Consider the following 23092-nt stretch of genomic DNA (forward strand, 5'->3'; position numbering starts at 1 on the left):
AACATGTGTTGATTTTTTTTGCGGACGTAGTTTTAATTTACTTACGATCACTTGGGATTTGGACTTGGTAGATTTCAAATACCCTGAACTAGTATCTACTTTCTAAAGCTTATTTTGAGTTTCGAATGATGAGATTTCGTGTGATTGATGATGGAAAGTTCGAAGCTGATCAGTCAGGAAAATCAGTAAATTAAATTTGATTGAGTGAAAAGTAAAACTAAAACTGCCTCCTGTTTGTGCAAGGAAGGCAGGCTCAATAACAAACAAGGCTGCAGTGCAATCACTTTTTATAATTTCAAAGCGACAGACGAAACAAACTTCAAGATGAAAGTGAAGATGCTAAGTCGAAATCCTGATGATTACGTCCGTGAGACCAAGAATGATATCCATAGAGGTAACGTGCAAAAACTGTAAAATTTAATATTAATATTATTAATAAAACTAAAAATAATAATTTAAAACTAATGTTTCTTTTTTAGGCCTTGTCAACTATTAATATTATTTTATAAATTGTTTTAAAAGTGTAATTGTGATAATTGAAACCCTCCATCCTCCCACAGTTAAAAAGGAGGGACAAGGGTTTACGATTATCACATCTATATATAAGGAGAGATGATCATAAATTAAAAGGAGGGTAGGCCTAATGATTTTCTTTTTCTTGCTTGATCAAAGAAAGAAGACCTGTACTGTTTTTGTAATGTGGACTGTTTATTCAGTTGATCATTTACCTGTAGATAATTGAAAGACAAAATAACCCCAAGCATCAGTTGCAGTCTATGGATTCATGCGTGCAGTAATCTTTTTTTATGAAGCAGTACTTGTAAGGAAGAAGTTATATTGGCCATACATGTAACAGTAATTATCCTTATCAATTACATGCTCTGATTTGTTTACACACAAATGTGAATTACATGGTATAACAAAATCTGCTAAAAACAATACTCACTGTTATTATTTATGCACTGGACTTTGGTTAAAAATGGCGATTGGTATGATAATGGAAACATTGGACATTCTTATTCAAGAGATAGCGCTTTTACATAAAATTGTCCTGAGGTGCTTTCGCACAATATTAATAATAATAATATAATAGTAATATAATTATTATTATTATTACAATATTATGATCAGTAAATACCAAATATTATGTAATTTCTTTTCGTTTTAGTTCCACGAAACTACGATCCATCGCTGCATCCTTTTGAGGCTCCAAGAGAGTACGTCCGAGCCTTGAATGCCACTAAGTTGGAACGTGTCTTTGCCAAACCATTCCTTGGATCATTGGAAGGTCATACTGATGGTGTTCATTGTATGTTTAAACATCCGTCGAGTTTGACAACACTGCTCTCTGGTGGATGTGATGGGCAGGTTTGTGAACACTTATTGAATCGTTGACTGCAACTTGGGGTCTGTAAATTGATTTGTTGGCCTGGAACTAAATTGAGGCCACTGGGAGCCATTTGGCCTCTGTTGCCGGGTGTTGGCCTTGGTGCCCCTTCATAAGTTTCCCATAGACTTTCCAATGCAAGTGCCCTTTGTAATATGAAAATGGCCATGCCCTCACAACGATAAAATTTCAGGCATGTATACAAAGATCGTAGCTGATTGGTAAAGTACACTTGGGTTAAGTTTAATTATGGGTTTAAATATCTTGAGGAGACATGGACCTTGGCCATCATTTGCTTCTCTTCACCTAGATGTATAAATGGATACCTCTATTACCTGATATGGTATATGTATTTGGTATCTGTATTTGGTAATTCGCTAAGCAGTTATTAGCAAAGAACTAAATGTTTTCCTCACCAATCTCTCGCAGGTGAAAATTTGGAATCTTGCGACCAGGAATTGCTTAAGATCAATCGCTGCCCATAGTGGATTTGTTAGAGGTGTCTGTACAAACAGAGAAGCTACAAGTATCTTTACTGTAAGTAACTTCAGTTGCCAAATTGGAATCATTTCTATTCTATGCTGGTATTCGCTGCAGCAAACTAATCATGATGACTGAAAACATAATTATTGTTCATTTCATTTCATCTTTAATTAGTCCTAACTTAGGACTAGTCCTAGGAGATATTCATACTTAAAGCTAGTCCTAAGATAAGTCGAGATAAGACTAGTCTCAACTCTTTGTAAAATTCACCCTGGACTCAAGCTCTGGTGTTTCTAATCAGCAGAGTGTGGGTTTGAGTCCCACTTGTGACACTTTGTGTCTTTGAATTTGAGCGAAACATTTTAGAACCAATATGGGACATGGAGCTGTATGTTCCGTGTACTAGTATTGGTAGTTCACGTAAAATAAACCAGAACATCCTTGTTTACAGGTTTCTTCAAGCTTGCGAGCTACAGTGCTTAAGTTCACTTATGAGGCATCCTTGGTTTCATTACCAGAAATATATGATAGTAATAATAATAATAATAATAATAATAATAATAATAATAATAATAATAATAATAATAATAATAATAATCAAATGTGAGCAAATTGTAATACACAATGTTGGTCCTAATAAATGATAAAGTGGCAGTCGGATAGAAATTTGTTTATTTCATTTATCTCCAAATCCTTTTTGGGATTTTCCATTATTTAGGAAGGTGACAAACTTCAAGGATACTAACAAGCAATCTTGGGTTTTCTCTCTCGGTTATTCCATTTTATAGGTAGGGGATGACCAGACAGTAAAACAATGGAGCATGGAGGCACCGTCTCCTGGGCAACAAGAAATACCTGTCAATACAATCATTGGAAAGGTAAAGATCTCAATTGCCAATCTGTATTGATTATCAATATATATTTTAAGCCAGAGTTGTTGTTGTTGTTGTTGTTGATTTGTTGTTGTTTTTGTTAATTTCAGACATTTGCACATGTGCATACAATTGCATTATATTGGCATATTACAGCCAATTGGTGTGGCTTTAGTCAAACAGTATTTTCTGTAATACAAGCTTTATGAAATTGGGCCCAGCTCTGTATGGTTGGTAAGTAGTTTACAACAGCTAAATCTATTTTCTCAGTTATGCGGTATAATGCAAACACCAACTGGCAAAAAATATTGTTTTTATTTGTTTTTTCCATCCATGACAGACTGTATTTCTCTCTATTGATCATCATTGGGAAGATGCCAAGTTTGCGACTAGCGGTCAACAAGTTGACATCTGGGATGAGCAGAGGACTGAACCACTGCGTTCATTCACATGGGGGTCAGACAGCATCCATAGTGTGAAATTCAATCCTATTGAGGTAAGTTATATCATCCATTCCTGGGCAACTTATTGATTTCTTACAACCCCTTCAAATTTTTCTTTTACAGAGCTAACAACTCTCCCTGACTCTGCAGAAAGTTCCCCTGAAAATAATCCAACCTTACCATTGTCCGTGGTGCATTCGACAAAGAGCATAGGGACCTCACGGTGACACATGTACATGTATGTGCTGTATAAGAATGGTTCATTTGCCTTTGACTGTTACAGAGTAACTTGATATGTGACTTTCTACATAAATACATCCCTGTTCATGTTCTTCGCTCCTCTGGACAATCCCTTCTGACTCAAACTATCTTTTCCACTAAATTCTATGTTCAAAGAGCCTTTCACTTCATTGCAACATCAGTATGGAATGACTTGTTTTGTTTGTTTGTTTTTTATTTCCAAATATCACAATAAATAATCATAAAACATACAAGACAAAAGAACTAAGGGTGATAAGAGGAGGGCACCAGGAAAAAGCCTAAGCTTGTACAGAGCCTGGACCCTTTATAATATAAATTAATTGGTTTTAGTTTATAACAATAACAATTCATATTCGTCAAGCTGCCTCTCTTCAGATCTTCAAGGGACTTTTAAAGACTCATCCTTGTTTGAATCTTTCTTTTGTATCAATTGCTTTTAGTACATATACCATTGTTTTATGTTTTGTGTTATGTGCATATAAATGTATGGTATTTTTATTAGTACTTTTTTTACTTCAGACATATATGCTTGCGGGATGCACTGCTGACCGTAATAGCATAGGTCTCCTGCATTACTTATCATACTATTCTTATTTGTTTTTCAGACGTACATGTTAGCGGGCTGCACCGCTGATCGTAACATCATACTGTATGATATGCGAGGATCTACACCACTACGGAAGTTACTGCTGAATATGCGAACTAACACCATAGCGTGGAATCCAATGGAAGCGTTTACGTTCACTGCGGCTAACGAAGATTACAAGTAAGTACGAATGTAGGGTGTCATGGCAAAGTGGTCTAGAACATCGAATTCAAGTTCTGATGGTTAAAGCCCGGTTCATACCACCCGCGAATGCAAATGCGATACGAAATTTGACGTCACAGCCGTCTTTGCTTCTTTGCTTCTTTGCTGGAATGTTTTACAGGAGTTGAAGACATTTCAACTGACAAGAATTATTTTAGGGTCGAATTGTCAGGCCATGAACTATTGCATTTATACCACCGGTCCTTTTGGTTGGTAAACAGTTTACAACAACTAATTCTATTTTCTCAAAATATGTAATAATAAATTGTTCGTATATTTTTCTTAATTACAGCCTGTACACATTTGACATCAGGAAACTGGACATAGCATTAAATGTTCACATGGATCACGTATCGGCCGTTATGGACGTGGATTATTCACCGACGGGCAAAGAGTTCGTTAGCGGAAGCTTCGATAAATCGGTCCGGATATTTCCTTCGGACAAAGGTCGCAGCAGGTAGGAATTTTACAAATCCTTAAGCAGTTCGCTTCAGGATTAGTGGAGCTAACAAGATAGTCATACACAGTGTTCATGTTTTGTGTGAACCAATACAAAACCTCGGGCTTAAGCTGCTGTGTGAACCAGGAGAAATTCATTTTAAAACCAATGCAAAATTTCCATCATGTAAATTAATCGTCCTTAATTTTGGCTGTAACGACCAAAATCAGCTGTTGCAGTTTTGTTAAGGGTTTCAGACACAGTTTTCTTGATTATGACTTTCGTTCAGAGAGAAATATTTTGCAGAAGATTGATTCTAATATGAACTTCATAACCAATAAGCTTTCAGACTTGAATTAAACAAGGATGGTTTTTACCCTTACTGGTTCAGACAGGGATGAGAAATCTCAGACTCTTATCTGAATTCAGACTTTTTAATTTAGCCAAGTGAAGAAAATCAGCCGCTATTTGTCCACCATAGGAAATAAAAAGAAATCCTGGTCTTTGATCTACTTCTCTAGTGCTGAGGACACCGTTCCTAAAAGCTCTGTGAAATCTTAATTCAATGTGGGAAACTTTAAGGTGCAAAAGCCATAAAAAGGTGGATTTGAAACTTTGCATGGTGGAAGTATAACTAAAAGAGGTTTGCAGTAACTCCATGTGTATATCTCTTTTGAGTAATGGTAGTTCTGAAAACAGCCGGTGGTTAAAGACTCAAAGTTTCGATCAGTATGCTCTGATTGTCTTTAGGAGAACGTACATACATGTACCTCTAAAAATGTTGACCCTAGTTTCAGAATATTAATTTGTAAACATATATTCCAGTTTAATTTATATACATATACATGTATGGTTTACCATAATTGAATATTCATATTATGTTAATGCCACAGGGAGATTTATCACACTAAGCGAATGCAGCATGTGACGTGTGTTAAATGGAGTCTTGACAATCGCTACATTCTGTCTGGTTCAGATGAGACCAATATCAGGATTTGGAAAGCTGTTGCTTCAGAGAAACTTGGAAAGGTAAATGAACGAAAAGTGGCGTGGCGTGTCGTGGCGAGCGGATTAGAGCACCGAAAGCAAGCTATGGTGTTTCTTCTTCTAAGTGTGAGTTCGAGCCCCGGTTGCGTCACTTGTGTCCTTATTCACCATTATTTGCTAAGAAATGTGACGTTCAGATGAGACGCAAAGCTGTTGGTCCAATGAGTTGTGTAATGCACGTAAAAGAACCCAGTGTTTGGCTGCATATTGCACCACAGCACCTTGTAAACCATTACTTGTAAAGGGTCTCGTACCTTGCAGGAAAGTACTGAATGTTGAGTGCCTTGAGCGTCACTTGGCAATGCCACAATGCACCGCTATGCATTGAACTTACTCAGTAGGGTTTCAAAGTAAGTGGTTGCCCGATCGACATTTCTTTTTTCACAAAAGAAATGGTTTTATTTTGACTGATTTTTTTTTTTAAATGTCAGTTACATAGGCGAGAAGTTGCAGCGGCCCAGTACAATGCTAAACTACAAGAGAAATTCCAGCATCATCCGCAGCTAAAACGAATCAAACGTCATCGTCACGTTCCAAGACCCATCTATCAAGAGACTAAGACCATCAGAGTACAGAGAGAATCCATCAAGAGAAAGTAAGTCAGAATCTCATCTTGGTTCAACTGTTTGTTTGTATGTATGTTTGTTTAGTTGTTTTTGTTTAGTTGTTTTTTATATAGATGATCAGGCCTGTATGCTCATATTTGAAAGGGGTTAAAGGGCACCCGACGAGGAAGTTGTAAATTTCTACTGGAGCATTTTAAAGGGCACTAAAGCAATGTAAAGTTTCAAACCATACTTTATTCTACATTTTTCTTTTCTTTTCTAGAACCCAGAACAGAAGACGGCACAGTAAAAAAGGAGCGGTGCCTCACGTCCCAGAAAGAACAAAAAGTATTGTCACAGTTGTGGAGTAAATTGTCATGTTTTTCAAGTGTTTAATGTCATTTCAGCGTATGAAAGGAATATTTTTGCTGCAAAGAAAAGTGCAAACATTTTATTTTGTGTGATGCAAGGTTTTTTCCTTCTTTTTAAGAGTTAAGAAGTGCAAAAGTTAATCTCATCATCATGTCGGTTTCAAGGCAGCTGTCCAGTCTGTTCTGTAGGCTCATTAAATTATCAATAAAGACACAATAAAAGTAACATGTGAATATTTCAGCTGAATACAGATGTCTTCTAGCTGACAAAACTGCAAAAAACTGTCACATTATTTTCAAAAAAACGTTGAATCCATCCATGTTTGAACAGCTAGGTGACAGCAGGTACCAACCAAATTCTCTGGCCACATATTATTATTCGCGAACGAACACCAACCCTCGGATATCTGAGAAATGATTCATGCATAATTGTTTCTCAGATTAAAATGAATCAGGGTGAAAAATAAAAAAAAAACATATTACTTCAGAGAGATTTTTTTCTCAAAATAATTTATACTATCAACAGTCAAGTTTTTATTCGCATTTTTTTTTTTAGTATTTACCAATCTACATGCAAGACCCTACTTTTAACGTTATTTTTTAGCTAAATTGGAGGATACACATTGTTTTCCAGATGAAACGTATGAGCACAGAGAAAAATAAAAACAATCATTAAGGCCCTGCAATTTCAAAACTCTGGTTAAATAATGTAAAAGAAAAATCAGCGCTTTCAGAAGCAGACATGCAAGCGTATTTCATAGGCTAGCAAGCTATTTGTAAGCATAGGTTACATTACTAAGCATACTTTGGCACAAAGTTAGCACAAGAAATTCTGCGCTTTTACTGTAAGCAGAGAAAGTTGACTGGCAAAGCACAGAATTCTTCAGTAAGCCCTGCTTGACAGCACCAAAGAAAATACTTTTTAATGTGCTCAAGCACTGTGTGATGCATGTTACATTAGTCACAAATGTCTGCTTAAAACCAATGCAATTTGTGTATCGTTTCAAATCATAGGTTCAGACCATGTTAACAAAAGTAACATTATGGTAAATCTTTCTGAGTAAAAAAAAACATTTACAACTGAAATGCTGAAAGTTGCTAAGTAAAAAAATAATGCTTAGCAAAAAAACAGACTACCAGTTAAATTATATGTATTGTGTTAATGTGCATTGCTTTAACAAGTTCTGTAATTTATGTTATGGCAGTACTGCCACAGCAGGATACAATTGCCCAAGTTTTTCTCACCAGATATGAAAAGACCAATGTTAGCCCTAATCACAACCGAAAGGAAAATTTTCTGAGACCGTGCACAAGCAAAAATCCATGCTTACCCGTGAATTATGCTGATGTAAGCGCACAATTCACAGCTTCCATAAGAGTCTTTGCAGAGCCATAAAATTGAGCTCTGGGCACAGTTGATACAAAGTTGCTATGGTGGGGTGGGGCTAAATGGGTTGGTCGATTGTTTGTGTAATTTGCCGATTATTAAAATGCCTTTCAATTATGGAGAAAATTATTTAAGAATAATGGTGATTTAATTAAACTTGACCTGCGATTTACTTTAACCAAGTGTGAATGTGTTTGAGTTTCTAAAAAGGGGTTTAACACCTCTATGTTCCGACACCCCTTGGACAACCCCAAGTTCTGACACCCCTATGTTCGGACAACCCTACGTTATGGGGCCATGCATAAGTTAAGCGGCCGTTTCACTGTGTTCTTTCTCTGTGACATTAGATACTGCTTATCACAAGCTGTGTCTCAGATCAATGCACAGTGGACAATATTTTGAAATAATCTAGGGAAAATGGAAAGCACAATGTATTTTGCTTGGAGTGCTGGGCATAAATTGCAGGTTCTGGGCGGGCCTGCCCAGCACTGCCCAGCATGGCTACAACACTGGTTGGAACAGTCACCATAAAACAGCTGTACATGTACACATGTGCATTTCCTTCAACTTCATTCATAACAAACACAAGTTACATTTAAGCTAATTCAGTAATTACTGCATAGTAATTTCAGAAGACAACTGCAATATACCGATGGCAGTTTCTACCCTAGCAGGTTAATTAACGACAACACAATATACATGTACAAATTGTGCCTGCAGGAAGTCGGGCTCCGTTAACATGTGATGTCACAGGTCAAACGTTTTTTAAGAGGAAACAACATTGAAAGATGAGATGATACAAATTTTACACTGAGATTGAAACCAGATTGTTTTATTATTGACGCAGAAATACTCATCTGCTTTACAATACTTCAGTACTTTCATTATAAGTTATCACACACAAGCGCTAGTGGAATACGGAAAAATATAGAGCTTCTGCGTCCCATCTCCAAACTTAAAGAGGCCAAAGGCCCAGTTGGATATGGGACGCAGACACGCAATATTTTTCCAGATTTCCACAAGCGCGCAAGTGATAACGTATTTTTCTTCAAGCAAACTTGGTTTTTATCATCACTCAATTCTGCAAATCTGATTGGAGGATTAGCGCCTACTTGAAGATAAACTACGGTATCAGCATTTAAAGACACTAGACACTATTGGTAATAATCAAAGACCAGTCTGCTCACTTGGTGTATCTCAACATAAGCATAAAATATTAAACCTGTGAAATTTTTAGCTCAATTGGTTGTCGAAGTTGGGAGATAATAATGAAAGAAAAAACACCCTTGTCACACTAAGTTGTGTGCTTTCATATGCTTGATTTCGAGACCTCAAATTCTAATTCTGAGATCTCGAAATCAAATTCGAGAGAAAATTACTTGTCTCGAAAACTACGTTACTTCAGAAGGAGCTGTTTCTCACAACGTTTTATACTATCAACCTCTCCCCATTACTTGTTACCAAGTAAGGTTTTATGCTAATAATTATTTTGAGTAATTACCAATAGGGTCCACTGCCTTTATGTGCGGACAATGCTTTATAGTCTTCATTCAAACCAGAATTTGGTTACTTTGTGCACCTTGTTTAATATTACAACCATGATAACATGACCAGAGACTACATTGGCTTGTTGTAGGGGAGACTACCCAAGGCTTGATACCAACTACACTATTTAATGGTGATGCATAAATACAGTCAATAGCACAGGACCAGTCATAAGGCACCCTTATTCCTACCTGAATCTTGAAATAATGAGAGTTCTTAGCATTTTTGCAAGGACACTTGTCCTGAACCTATTAGTATTTTTTATTTTATTTAGCCGAACAAGTACCTTTGAACCCCCACCCCATCCCCCTGGAAAAAACACCTACCCACAGCAAGCAGTTTACAATAACAGTGTATAATACAAAGAAATAATGCACGACGGTTCCAATGACTCGGAACAAGATGCAAGGCAAGTATGAGTGGTGACCATTTGTCAACCACTAGTCAATATTCCATGGTTACCTATGCATACAATACATCCTGGGTACCAGGCAAAATTGTCCAATGGTCGATTTTAGTCCCTCGCTCGAACTTGACCATGGTTGCTGATTATAGTGTTAAAGGTAGGGTCATAGAATGGGTTTTTTCAACAATACTGATTTATAGGCAACATTATCAAGAAAGATACAATAAAAGTCATATGAATACTGCGTCCCCTTGCAGCAAATATCTGTCACAATATTTTTACAAGAACGATGAGTCCATCCATATTTAGCGACATCGTATACCAGATGAACACCAACCCTCAGATAATATGAGAAACGATTCATACATAAAATGTTTCCAAGATTCAACTGTTTTTGGGAGACAAGTTAATCAAACCAGACTACTTTGAAGGGAATCCCTTCTCAGAATAGTTTATACAATCAACAGCTGTAGTGCTTCTCAATGGTCATTGTTTGTTGGAGTATTTACCAATCTATGACCCTACCTTTAAACCAAACCACACTCACTCCCTCATCTCAACATGTTATTCCGTTCTTTAGTTCAACAGAAACAAATTGCCTTGTCTGGCTCGTAAAAAAAAGAAAGATACTAATGCTAACAGTGTTTCATAAAGGCTAACAAACAATCTTGCTTAGCATGGAGAAATCTCGCTTAGCAAAAACAGGTTACCAGCCACAAAGTCATCACTGCTAACCAAAATTATTTCATGAAGCAAGTTTCACTGCTTACAGCTTTTTTTATTGAGCACAGCACATTGTTACTTTACGTCTGCTCATACGCAACAAATGTTTCTATTACAGTTTGTGTACCCAGGTAGGTTCACAGAAGCAAAAGTCACATTCACACATCAACAACACACTAACTTTTTAAGTAACATTTAATTTTATGCGATTATGTAAATGAGCATCAATGGCGTCCCATGGACTCTTGCTCGTCCGGTGCTAGCTTGATCATGTCGTCGATTCTAAGGATCGTGATTGCCGCCTCTGTGGCGAACTTCAGACACTTAATCTTACAGATGCCTGGCTCAAAGACGCCGGCTTTCTTATTATCTCTGACGACGCCTTCAACAAGATCCAGACCAACCCTGATTGAAAAGGAGAAATGAGAAACATTTTGAGCACTCGCTAATATTAAGATAATAATAATGCTGTATTTAGATAGCGAACAATTCATGAAAATAGGCTCTAAGGGTCCTTACACAAGTTATTACATACAGAAAACAGCTACAATAAAAAAACAGAACTATGAATACATGAAATAATAAAGTACATTACACAATTAGGTATTTTGTTAAATATACAATTTTTTCAAAATATACTAGCAATCTTATTTCTAAGCCTAACAAATAACACAAAATTAAATTCATACATTTGGATAATAACAATGAAAAGGTATTTGAAATGCGTCAAATCAATCTACATAGATGTTAAGGCACAAGAACACAATGAAAACAATATTCCAGAGAATAGAAAGCAAAACAACAATTAGGGAAAATAAACATGTACAATAAATAACAACAAAGCTATGAGTTATAGAAACACATATTGAAAAGGTGAGTTTTGAGAGTAACTTTAAAAGTTTTGAAATGCCATTTTCAATCATGATAATAGAATGTAATTTATAATGCGCCAAATCAATCCAAGAAGATGTTCAAGCCAGACACAGACAATGAAAACAAAAAACATTATGAATTATAAAAAATTATATCGAAAAGATGAGTTTTGAGAGTTTTGCAGGCCTGGAATAACACGCAGGCCACGGAGGTCATTGCCCATGTTGCCCCTGGTCTTGGCCTTGGTGCCCTTCAATAGTTTCCCATTAACTTTAAGATTTTCCAATGGAAGTGCCCTTTGCAAAATGAAAATGGCCTTGCCCCCTCAAAGATGGAATGCCAGCCCTGGTTTTGACAGGCCATTTTTTTTTTTAGAATGAGGAAGGATTCCAGTAAATGACGTACCATTTGAAGTCAGCGCGATCAGCTTGAACAATGAAAAGGTGAGGTTTGTCAAAGTGAGGAAGGATGCCAATAAATAACTCAACAAAGTTGGGGTTTTACGTACCATTTGAGGTCAGCACGATCTGCTTCCATCTGAGACGTGTTGTGGTAAGCGCGTAGCTTAGCAACAAGATCCACAGAATCCTTAGCAGCATTGACTGCTAGAGTCTTAGGAATGACCAACAGAGAGTTTGCAAACTCAGCGATAGCTAGCTGCTCCCTGGAACTCTGCAATATGGAAAGGTAAAGTCAAAATGTTAAATAAACAATCAATACAGTTTTAAGGTTTTATTAGTGTAAATATTGCTATACTTCAGAATGACATGTAATTCTGTAATTTTACAAAATATTGTTATGGTAATGAGCATGTTCGACTAAGCATGTTTTATGGACAATAAACATTGAATGAAATAATAATACAATACAACATAAATCCATCAGTATTAAACAAATAGGTGTAAAACAATACAGAAAATTACAGAAAAACTTTTGCTTAACAGAAACAGGTTACCAGTCAAAATTCCATAAAGTTAACATTGCTGCAACTGGTGCCCCACAAATTTTTCTGTGTTTTCTACTAAACAGCTCTTTGAAATTGGGGCCTGTTAGGGGAAACTCACCAATGACGTTGCAAGGTTCTCCAAGTAGATAGACAGAGCAGCTTCCACAGAGCCACCTCCTGTTACGACTGTCTTACTCTCTAAGACTCGTTTGACAACGCAGAGAGCGTCATGTAGAGATCTCTCCATCTCATCACACTGATAGTCATTAGCTCCACGTAGGATGACTGACGCTGCGTTTCGTACCTTGGGGCTAAAAGAATTAAGGACAAATTAACTTTGTTATTTTAATAAGCATAAGTGCAGTTACCACACATTGTCGGCTAAGGACCATTAGGCACGTTGTGGCCTAGCGATTAAGATAATCAGACTTAAGCTCTGGTGTTTCTGATCAGCAGAGTGTGGGTTCGAGTTCCAAACAGGTCATTGTCCCTAAGCAAGACACGAAGCATCATGATTTAAACCATGATGCTTTGTCCTTCTGATGGGACAGAAACCTGCTGGTCGCGTGTTTAATGTAAAGAGCCCAGTGAACTTATCAAATAGAGAAGGGGTTTGCCCTGGTGTTCCTGGTTTGATTGGCAGCATATTGCGCCACACCACCTTGTAAACCATTACATGTACACAGTGTTATGTATTAAAGGAGGGGATCTCATAATTCAAAAACTTAGTCCCACATTACCTCAGCAGGAATATACTGAATGTGCCATTTGTATGGATTTCATTAAATTGCTTTTATACATTTTTGAGCTCCTGGTAAATCAAATCCAATGATCAGAGAGGTTTTCAAAGTATTTGTCTCTTAGGGTTCTGAACCTACCTTTTGATCAAGATCAGTTCATCATCACAGACTCGTTCGACACAGACTTCTTCAGCCTGACCCAACATGGAAGCTTCAAATGTCTCCTCACCCTCCAGATTAGCAAGAGATACCAAAAACTGGGCTGTAAACAAGTAAACAAAAACAAATTATAAACAACCGCGTGTTGCACAAAAAGGAAATTTTGGGGTTAAACAAAGACCAGGGGTGAGAGTCATTACTAACGAAAAAGTCTGAAACTTTGATACAAATTTAAAGGTATGTTGAAATGTTGGCATTTCTACCGCTTGGTAACCCCCGATTCAAGGAGCCTTTGGAAACAGTATTCAAATCACCAGAAAAATAGACAAATGAACAGGATTTCTTTGTTTGTGGAAAAAAATATTGTCTGATTTTCTTCACCAGAAGACTGAATTCAGCCAAAAGACAAAACAATCTCATCCCTGAACGACACATTTTAAGTAATAAAGCACAAGGAAAATAATGTGGGGTTAATAATTTTTTCTAGAGCAGGATTTAAGCGCTAGTGTAGCAGGCGATTCTGCCACCCCCCTCCCCTCCCCTCCCCTCGACGAACTGTGCACAAAGTTCTTCTGATAGCACCCTCTTTTGAATAATCCTCCTTCTTACTTCAGCCCATTTTATATTCTATATGGGGGACAGAATATCTAGGGGACGGATTTCCTTAGGACACTGGCACTCTACTTATGTCACTAAAAATGTTTAAGAACCTTTCTATTGGATAATTCAGAGGTTAAGCTACACGATTTTGCATGTGTACGTGTACATGTACATGACACACATTGTCATAGTGCGTAGCGGCTACATGGGTATACGCCTCTCTTAATGCTTGAGTACGTGACAATTCTAACCCAAAACGAGGCCATAGACGCAGCCACTGCAAGTGGTGGCGGACATGCGCCTATAGCCTCATTTTGGGTAAGAATTATGACGTCATGACTGAGTATCAAGAGATGCTTATTACACCTAGACTACAGCGTTGGAGTGAAACACTAAATCACAAATTCACGCAAGGGCATCACCTGAACTTGCTCCTTATTGGTTATTAAGTCAACAATGTACCCAAATCAAATCAAGGAGTATGTTACGAGTTATCATACCCCCATTTGACAGTGACTTGGATGAGTCTATGTATGAGATATGCTCGTTCTTCAAACACCACTTATAAAGGTGATGGAGTGATTTTAATCTCAACAGTAACACTAATACACTACTATAATCAGTTATCATAACAGTGATATTTATTTTTACTAGCCAACTTATTTGCATAGCATACCTCCAGTTGCCTTGGCAATCCTTTTAAGATCTTGTTTCTTGCATCGTCTGACGGCCATGGCTCCAGCTTCCACAAAGTACTTGAGACATAAATCATCAATGCCTCCTGTGGTTAGAATCACGTTTGCTCCAGCATTGATTATTTTCTGTATCCTCTCCTTTGTGATATCGGACTCCCTGAAAAAGTTTAAATTAATAAGTTAATGTCAAAAACAAATCACCCCAAAACATAAAGTTTAAGGCAGGGTACACTTTTCACATTAAAACTACATTCTAACATGCCGGTCTTTGACAACCTTAAAGTAACAATAAAACGAGGCTTCAGTTTAGGTCAAATTGAAGATGCCATATTAAGCCATCAAAAATGTCTTAAGATACTCCAAAATAGAATAATAACAAACATATGTCAAATAAACACATATGAACTAATAATGCAGATGATATGCAAATAGAAGAATAATATACAAAACACATCCATAAAGCAATGCAAAAAGTTATAAAAATGAGAAAAGTTAACAAATGGTTTCAAGAAACCATACAATAGAATCCAACAAAGATACAAAAATGCAAAAGTAAATAACAATTCAATATAACAGCATACACAAACAACAAGACTACAAAAGTAACCTTGCAAAGCAATTGTTAAACTTTCAAACAGGGAAAAAGCAGAGATAACAGACAAAACAAAATAAAAATCACAATAAATTTGTTTAGCAATTCTGGTTATGAAGCCAAGGATTCTCAGAAAAGTGAACTTAAAGACTGAACTAGCCAAGAACCCAATAGAAAGACGGAAGTTTCAGTTGTAAATGTGCAAGGAATATCCCAGAGACCTATTTCAGGGAAAACCCACAGAATCAGTACCCTTGATCATGCTGCCTCTATTTTGGTCACAAGTATTCCACTACATACCTTTGTCTGATTGCATCCAATTTGGCTGGGTCTTCAACGATGACGTGGACACCGAGGTGCATCTTAGCTTTCTGTAGACTGAAGTCAAGACAAGCGATCTTAGCGTTGACCACTCGCTTCACCATCGCTGTAGAAAAAACAAAACATCTGTAGTTACATACATGTAAACATAGCAAAGTCAGAAATAGGGACATACCAAAATAATTTCAATGGATTCAGGCATTTGTAGGATCAAGAAAATTAAGATCACAGTTGGAATTTAATATGAAGGACAGCTTCATTACCAAATTCATATCTTGTTTTCCAGTTGAATTTAGAATTACAAGTTTTTCAGAATTAGGGACTGTATATATTTTTTTTGAGTAGGGATGGAATGCATGTTGTTAACAATCAGCTGTAGAAAACAAAGCATTTATTTTTAACAATCAGCACCCAAATAGACTTGGTATTATAAATAAATTCTTGTAATGCAACCAAGGATCCCTCATACGTGAACTTCATAATTGTAGCTTGCAAGCATGAGGAAACCTGTAAACCAGGGTGCTTGCTATGTGAACATGAAAAACCAGGGTTAACCCTAATTCCTCCACAATAAGTGTTCAGCGGTCGATTTCCAGAGATAGTTCTAACTTAGGACTAGTCCTAGGAGTTATTTGTACTTAAGGCAAGTCCTAAGTTGGGAAGAGTAACTTGTCTTAACTCAAGATTAGACTTAAGTCTTAACTCTTTGTGAAATCCACCCCTGGTTTTTTTTTTTGTGCACTACCAATACTAGTACAACCTACAGCTTTACGTCCCATCCGAAAGACAGAGCAACTATGGTAAAGTATCTTACTCAAACTTGGTATGGGAAAACAAGAAAGGTTTACTGTGAAGTATCATGTGTTATCGATTCAAACCAAAGGAAGGATTCAAAACTACTTTTGAAATAAAAGAATTGTATCCAGTCATGTCAGGGAATTCCATCTACATCATGATCAAACCCATTTGACAGTGACTTGGATGAGTCTATGTATGAGATATGCTCGTTCTTCAAACACCACTTATAAAGGTGATGGAGTGATTTTAATCTCAGGTTAATCGTTACAATCAACTGTTTCTCCTAGCCTTAAATACATATCGTTTGAGACAAGTACAAGATTTGTCAAGATCAGAAAACACATTCATTAGTTTCATTAATTGAGCCAAAATTGTCATAGCTGTGTTATTTATGCACATGGTGGAATACACAAAGTGAGAATACTAGTCTTAACATAAAGACAAAACCAAACACTAATAAGGAAAAACAACCCCAGACTCATCAAGTAAACTGACCTTGTGAAGCTGCCATACAGTTGAGTGCATATCCGTTCACCAGGACAGTCTCCTTAGCACTACGACCATGTGCTTTGAGAATATTAATGGCCTTGATAGGATAGCGTACGATACCCTTAGGGTCGGTCAGCTTGACTGCGTTCACAGCATCAACGATTAAATTAGCAAAGAAGTCAGAGTCGCTGAAGATCAAGTGGTTAAGGAAAAGGATATTTCACTACAGACATTAATACATCGGATCAAAGAAAAACATAAATCAATTTTACCCTACACCCAGACCTCAATCACCAAAGGCACCCAAAGCAATTGCCCGTACCTTGTAATAGTTTATAAGGTGCTGTGGTGCAATATGCTGCCAATCAAACCAGGAACACCAGGGGCAAACTCCTTTTTTTTAAGGTGTTTTATACAACACACGGGACCAACAGCTTTACGTCCCACCTGACAGAAGCAGCAATAATGGTTAAGTGTCTCAATAAGGACACAAGTGTCACAACTGGGACTCAAGCCCACACTCTTCTGATCACAAACACCAGAACTTGAGTCTGGTGTTCTTATCCTCTCTGCCATAAAACAAGGTCACAACAAATCAAAGGCTTAACAATTATAAATAAAGGATACCGTCCGATAAGCTTAGAGGACATGGACGTCTTAGCTGCGTTGATGATGCAATCTTTACCAAGCTCCTCTACACCGATGGTCAGATGCTCCTGGATATACTTACAAGCCTCCCTAGAATAGCAGAAAGAAACATGAAAATGTTTGGACAGAGTATCTAGATAACACATGAATGGATGAAGAAAGGATAACAAATTGACAAGCTAGCAACGCTAGGGTCTTATTCTGGAATAGGGTTTTGTCTATCACTTTAGAGAACATTGTTTTCATAGATCAATCCCTGGTGCCGATTGATTGATGACATTTAAAATAAGAACCAAGTAACTGAAAACACATTGAAAATAAATAGAATTACGGGTTAAAACAATGTGAATGAAATCCCTTTTGGGAGAAACGTTGGTTTTGAGAGGAACCATGGTAACAGTAGGGTTTCTTAAATTAAGCATTCAGAAATAGGTTTTGGGGTTGAACAAAGAAAAAATTACTAGAGCATGACTTAAACCTGTGACCTCTGGATTAACTTTTGGACGCTTTATCAACTGAGCTAAAAGTTTTAAGCGGTAAGTAAGTTTTTGGGCTGGGCTCTGGGATTTAGGAGCGTTAAAGTGAACTTATTGGTTATTGAGTTGTAAAGATGAAAAGTGAAAAGTCTTATATACTGACTTGCAGGCCAATCTGTATCCACTGATGATTGTAGTTGGATGAATCTTCTGTCTGACAAGCTCATCTGCATTCTTCAGCAGCTCAGCTGCAATAATAACCTGACCAGAGAAGAGATAAGAAATTAATCAATTAATAAAGCCCCTAAATCAAAGGTTTGCTCAAAGGCGCTATGACACAGAAGAAATAACAAGTCATTGATGGTAGGCCTCCTAAAACAAGTAGGCTTTCAGAAGTGTCTTGATGTGATTTAGAAGTTTATTAAAATGAATGGGACACCAGTCACAACAATATTAAAGGTCAAAACAAACAGCAATTAAATGTAACAGTACTGCCACCTTTTTACACAAAGGAAGATTATTAGGATTGAAAATTATAGAACAATTAATATTTTGGCCTTGGTGCCCTTCAAAATTATCCCATATATTTTTGTAAATACTTGAGTAGCTTACCACTGATGTAGTTCCATCTCCTACTTCCTGATCTTGAAGATCAGCTAGTTCTACAAGAACCTTGGCTGCTGGGTGTTCAACCTCCAGTAGCTTCAGAATTGTAGCACCATCATTAGTGACTGTCACATCCTACAATCAATCAACAAATCAATTTGTTATACCTCGGTAGCGAGCTGTGAAGTTTCGTTGGTCGAGAACCAATCACCGCTGCACAGCGCGGCAGGTAACACGAGTGATGTTACAACGACGAGTATCACTATCAGCGTGTTTCAGGGTGCTCTTAACTTATTAAAAACTTACCCATAACTTATTGGACGTACGCCAGCGTATTCGCCAAAATTTTGATACGTCGGCATATGCTGGCTTAAACATGAAGGTGTGACAAGGCCTATAGCATATAAGGCATAAAAAAAACCTGTTTATTGCCCTTTTCCGACCGATGGCAAAAAACAGAAATCCATGGTCGCATTATTTTTTTTTTCAAATGTAAAAAAGAGAAAAAAGTATTTTATACTTTGAATGCCCAATAAACGACAATTGACCCCCTTTTTTTTTGGAGGGCGGGCCGCCCTCTTAAATCTTTGGGCCGCCCTGCCAAAGAATTGGCCGCGCCCTGCCCAACAAATGACAAAAATACTATTTTTAGACTGCATTTAATACGATATCAACGAGTACCTGTCAAGCCAAAACCAACTCCAAAACTACAGCATCGGAAATGTGATCGTAAACATTAATGGTATAACACGGAGCAACGGCCACATGGTTCGTATCTGTCGACCACACCATGGAAATACCCACTGCATACTAAGTGCAAAAACAGTCCGCATGCTGTGATTGACCATTGATAGACTCCAACACATTACGCACATTCACAAGCTGAGAAAGAATTGCCACACAGTGTGCCGCACGCCTGTACAACGGTACAATGTACAGCCTTGAAGCATATTCAAACATGTATAACTTTCGCCAGTTGAGGGCATGCGCGATGTGGAGCAAAGTGCATTGATTAATATTGTTTGTTACTGATCATTGAATCTCGAGGCTTTTATTGCAAACGAAGTTCTTCACGCCGGAACCGCTAATCTCTAATTCATGAAAATGGTTTTTGATGGAAAAAGTATTATTTAGGGCCAACATTTGGGGATTTTTTCTCCTCTGACGTATAACCCCCCCCCCCCCACCCCTCAAAAAAACAAACAAAAAAGAAAAACAAAAAGAAAAAATGACCGGCCGACCCTCCAGATTTTTGTAGCCAAAAAGGCAATGAAAAGTTGTTGTTTTTATGCCTAAGATTGATTCACAGTTAAGATCAACCTTAGTTCTTTGTGTATAATTGTTTCATACTGTTTTCAAGACACAGTTTAAAAAGGTTTGGGTACTTTTTGAAAGTCACAAAACATTAACGTCCAAAGATATACTTTAAACTTTGTTGCATAAGGACCCGTGTTAACAGGGTCGGATTATTACACTAAAAAGATTTGCTGGTAGGCACTCACTATTGTTTTATGAAACAGACGGTTACACGTGTTCGAGAGCATCACGTTAGATTCGGGAAAAGCTCCTAACCCAGTCCTTTTGAAAGGATGCATTTAAAATAAAATAAATAATTTTTATTTTATTTTACAAAAACCGAAAATAGTAAAAATAGGATGCAGTCCCCAAAAAGGATGCAGGCGGGGACGATCAACTGGATTTTGTTGTATTTGGCCTTGCACTAGTTTAAGACAAATCAAATACTACTTGCACAGGTAAACTAGGATTTTAAAAACTTGTAATCAAAGTCTTTTGATAGCATAGTTGAGGCATGTCCTTTACTGTCCTGGAAACTAAAACACACATACATATCAAGTGTGTTTTCCTCAAAGGATGGTTGAGGCATTTCCTTAACTATCCTAGGAATAAAAAAAACACACATAGTGCCTGAGTTTTCTTCCTAGGATGGTTGAGGTATTTCCTTAACCATCCTGGAAATAAAAAATACATAACAACTATGTTTTTCCTCCCAGGATGGTTGAGGCATTTCCCTAACTGTCATAGGAATAAAAAAAGACATAGTACTATGTTTTTCCTCCTAGGATGGTTGAGGCATTACCTTAACCATACTGTGAATAAAAAATACATAGTGACTGTGTTTTTCTCCTAGGATAGTTGAGGCATTTCCTCAACCATCATATGATTAATAAAGACACATTAAGTGTGTTTTTCCTCTTAGGATGGTTCGGGCCTTTCCTTACTCCCAGGATGTTTTAGGCATTTCCTCAACTTTCCTTGGTCTGTTTGTTGTTTCCCCCACGCCAGCTAATTTGTCCTGCTGGATAATGGGTCCTAGGAAAAGCAGACAACAAGCCGACAACAAGTCTAGAGAGCCGACAACAAGTCTAGAGTGCCGACAACACACCGACAAAAAGTCTAGAGTGCCAACAACACACCGACAAAAAGTTAAAAATACCTCAAAAACAGCAAATAAACCAAAGTCTAATGTGTTTTTTAATATAAACATAAATGTAATGGCAAAACCTCACGAAAAGTCTACAATTTTAACCAGGAAAAAACCCACGAACATACACGGTGAACAATCAGACGCCATCTTGGCATAAAAACCGTGTTTCGACCAGTCCATTTTGATATGGGTAGATGTTGTCCGACCGCTCTCTGTGAAAGCTCAGGGTTTTTTTCTGGTAAAAAATTCAGCCTTTTTGTGAAGTTTTGCCATTACATATATCTATTTATATTACAAAGCATCTCCACGGGAATATAATCTCCTGCCACACTAGTTGTTAGTTGACGTTGTCAATTTGTCCAAGTCCATTAATACATTTCGTAGAAGATACAGTCTTTACTTCGTTAGGACTGTGGCTAGTCACTGAAAAAGTTATTGGCAAACCCTGAATGATGCAAAGTGGTTATTGTTAGGAGCCGGGTATAGGGATGGAGGGAAAGGAAGATACTTACTCCGACATCATCAACCAGCATCTTATCGAGGCCGACGGGTCCAAGAGAACTCTTCACAATATTAGCGACAGCTAACGCAGCAGTCACTGAAGCAAAGAATTACAAAACAAATAAATAATCATCAACAACAACAAAACGGATAAGTTGCAATCACTTTATCACTCATTTTTACAAAAAGTGATATCTCATTAATAGGTAAATTTGAGGAATTTGATACTATATTATTTCATATAATATTCCAATGAACTGTCAAATTGAGCTAAATTTAGTTCCAAATTAGTTCTTAAAAGGGTGAAAATCTAGGTATAATTTCACATTTTTGCCTAACAGATAATTCTGCACTTATGACCCAATGAATTGTGTGCTTCACAGGGGGCACCATAATAAGCAACCCATGAAATTGGAACCCTGATCACATGTAACTTTTCATGAGGCAATAAATCTACGCTAAAAAAACTTTTTTTAAAAGTCAAGCACCGGCTAGTGCTACTGCTATGCTAAGTCACAAGGAAAGAGGGTTCGCTTATCACAACAACGTTGGAAGCAATTAAAAAAGGACTGTTCAGTGCTGCCAAAACTGCTGCATTGGCTTTAATCTAAAAAAAAATTAAATTAGGCTGAACTTAAAAATTTCTCAAAAATAATTTTAATTTTAAGGAAAGTAAAATAACATAATGTAAACAAAAACAAGTACAATTAATTGTTAAAACATTCAAACGAAGTACAACTTTAAAAAAGCTGAAGAAAACAGAGCAGTTTTGTATTTTATATCACAAAAAAACAATCAATGAAATATCAATAGTGTCGGAAATACAAGTAATTTACGTTACATTGAATGTGTCATACCCAGATAAACACATTACCAGCAGAATGCAGTCAGCAAAAATTGTCATTCATTTCTAAATCACTAGAAATTTATTATAAATTTCATTCAAACTTACCATTTTGATTTCTGACTGTATCCCCAGAGGTTCTCTCCCCTCCCACTGACAGCATTTTTGCCGTAGACATTTTGAAAAACGTTCAAATTAAAGGTTTTGTGAGCCTTAATTTCCTATTTTGAACACAGTACCCGGGAAACAGCGTGCTGAACTAATATTGAAACTTTGGTAACGTGTAGTTGATGGCAATTGACACGGTGCAAATTTCTATTCAAATTTGTCATCTTTTAATCAAATTTCTAAAATAATTTCCTTATTATTCATTTGTTTACATCACAGAATTCTAATTGCTTATTTTACAAAGTTTATCTACGCAAATTTACGAATAATTAATTTAACATGAGCTGTACGTGCAAATATACACCGAGCCATACTTCACTGTTGTAGAACATGCTAGAAACCCACGTGATTAGTTATTCCGAAAATGGTCAATAAAGCCACACAAAAAACATAAAACCTAACTAAGATGTCCTTACGAAAAATAATTACAATATTATAAAACTAAATAGTCGTTTCGACTGTTATAATTATAG

At 37.0% G+C, this 23092-nt stretch overlaps 2 protein-coding genes across 2 annotated transcripts; one reads left to right on the forward strand and one right to left on the reverse strand.

The window, feature by feature from the left end:
- The first annotated feature begins 1 nt into the window (after position 1).
- Positions 2-8221, forward strand: LOC139949716 (DDB1- and CUL4-associated factor 13-like). The gene is made up of 10 exons (XM_071948217.1): positions 2-394; positions 1169-1368; positions 1817-1924; positions 2659-2748; positions 3083-3238; positions 4052-4212; positions 4547-4711; positions 5587-5722; positions 6172-6335; positions 6569-8221. Exons 1-10 carry the CDS (start codon positions 325-327, stop codon positions 6654-6656), a joined length of 1338 nt encoding a protein of 445 aa, XP_071804318.1. The 5' UTR covers positions 2-324; the 3' UTR covers positions 6657-8221.
- Positions 8222-8854: 633 nt separating this feature from the next.
- On the reverse strand, positions 8855-22725 carry LOC139949711 (T-complex protein 1 subunit alpha-like). The gene is made up of 12 exons (XM_071948207.1): positions 22560-22725; positions 21619-21704; positions 18667-18795; positions 18218-18315; positions 17558-17668; positions 16937-17118; positions 15623-15749; positions 14712-14887; positions 13415-13538; positions 12655-12847; positions 12099-12262; positions 8855-11122 (listed from the first exon to the last, which is right to left on the reverse strand). Exons 1-12 carry the CDS (start codon positions 22627-22629, stop codon positions 10942-10944), a joined length of 1641 nt encoding a protein of 546 aa, XP_071804308.1. The 5' UTR covers positions 22630-22725; the 3' UTR covers positions 8855-10941.
- Between the last annotated feature and the right edge of the window lie 367 nt (positions 22726-23092).

The sequence above is a fragment of the Asterias amurensis genome, chromosome 17 (genome assembly GCF_032118995.1).
Source record: "Asterias amurensis chromosome 17, ASM3211899v1".
Lineage (NCBI taxonomy): Eukaryota > Metazoa > Echinodermata > Asteroidea > Forcipulatida > Asteriidae > Asterias > Asterias amurensis.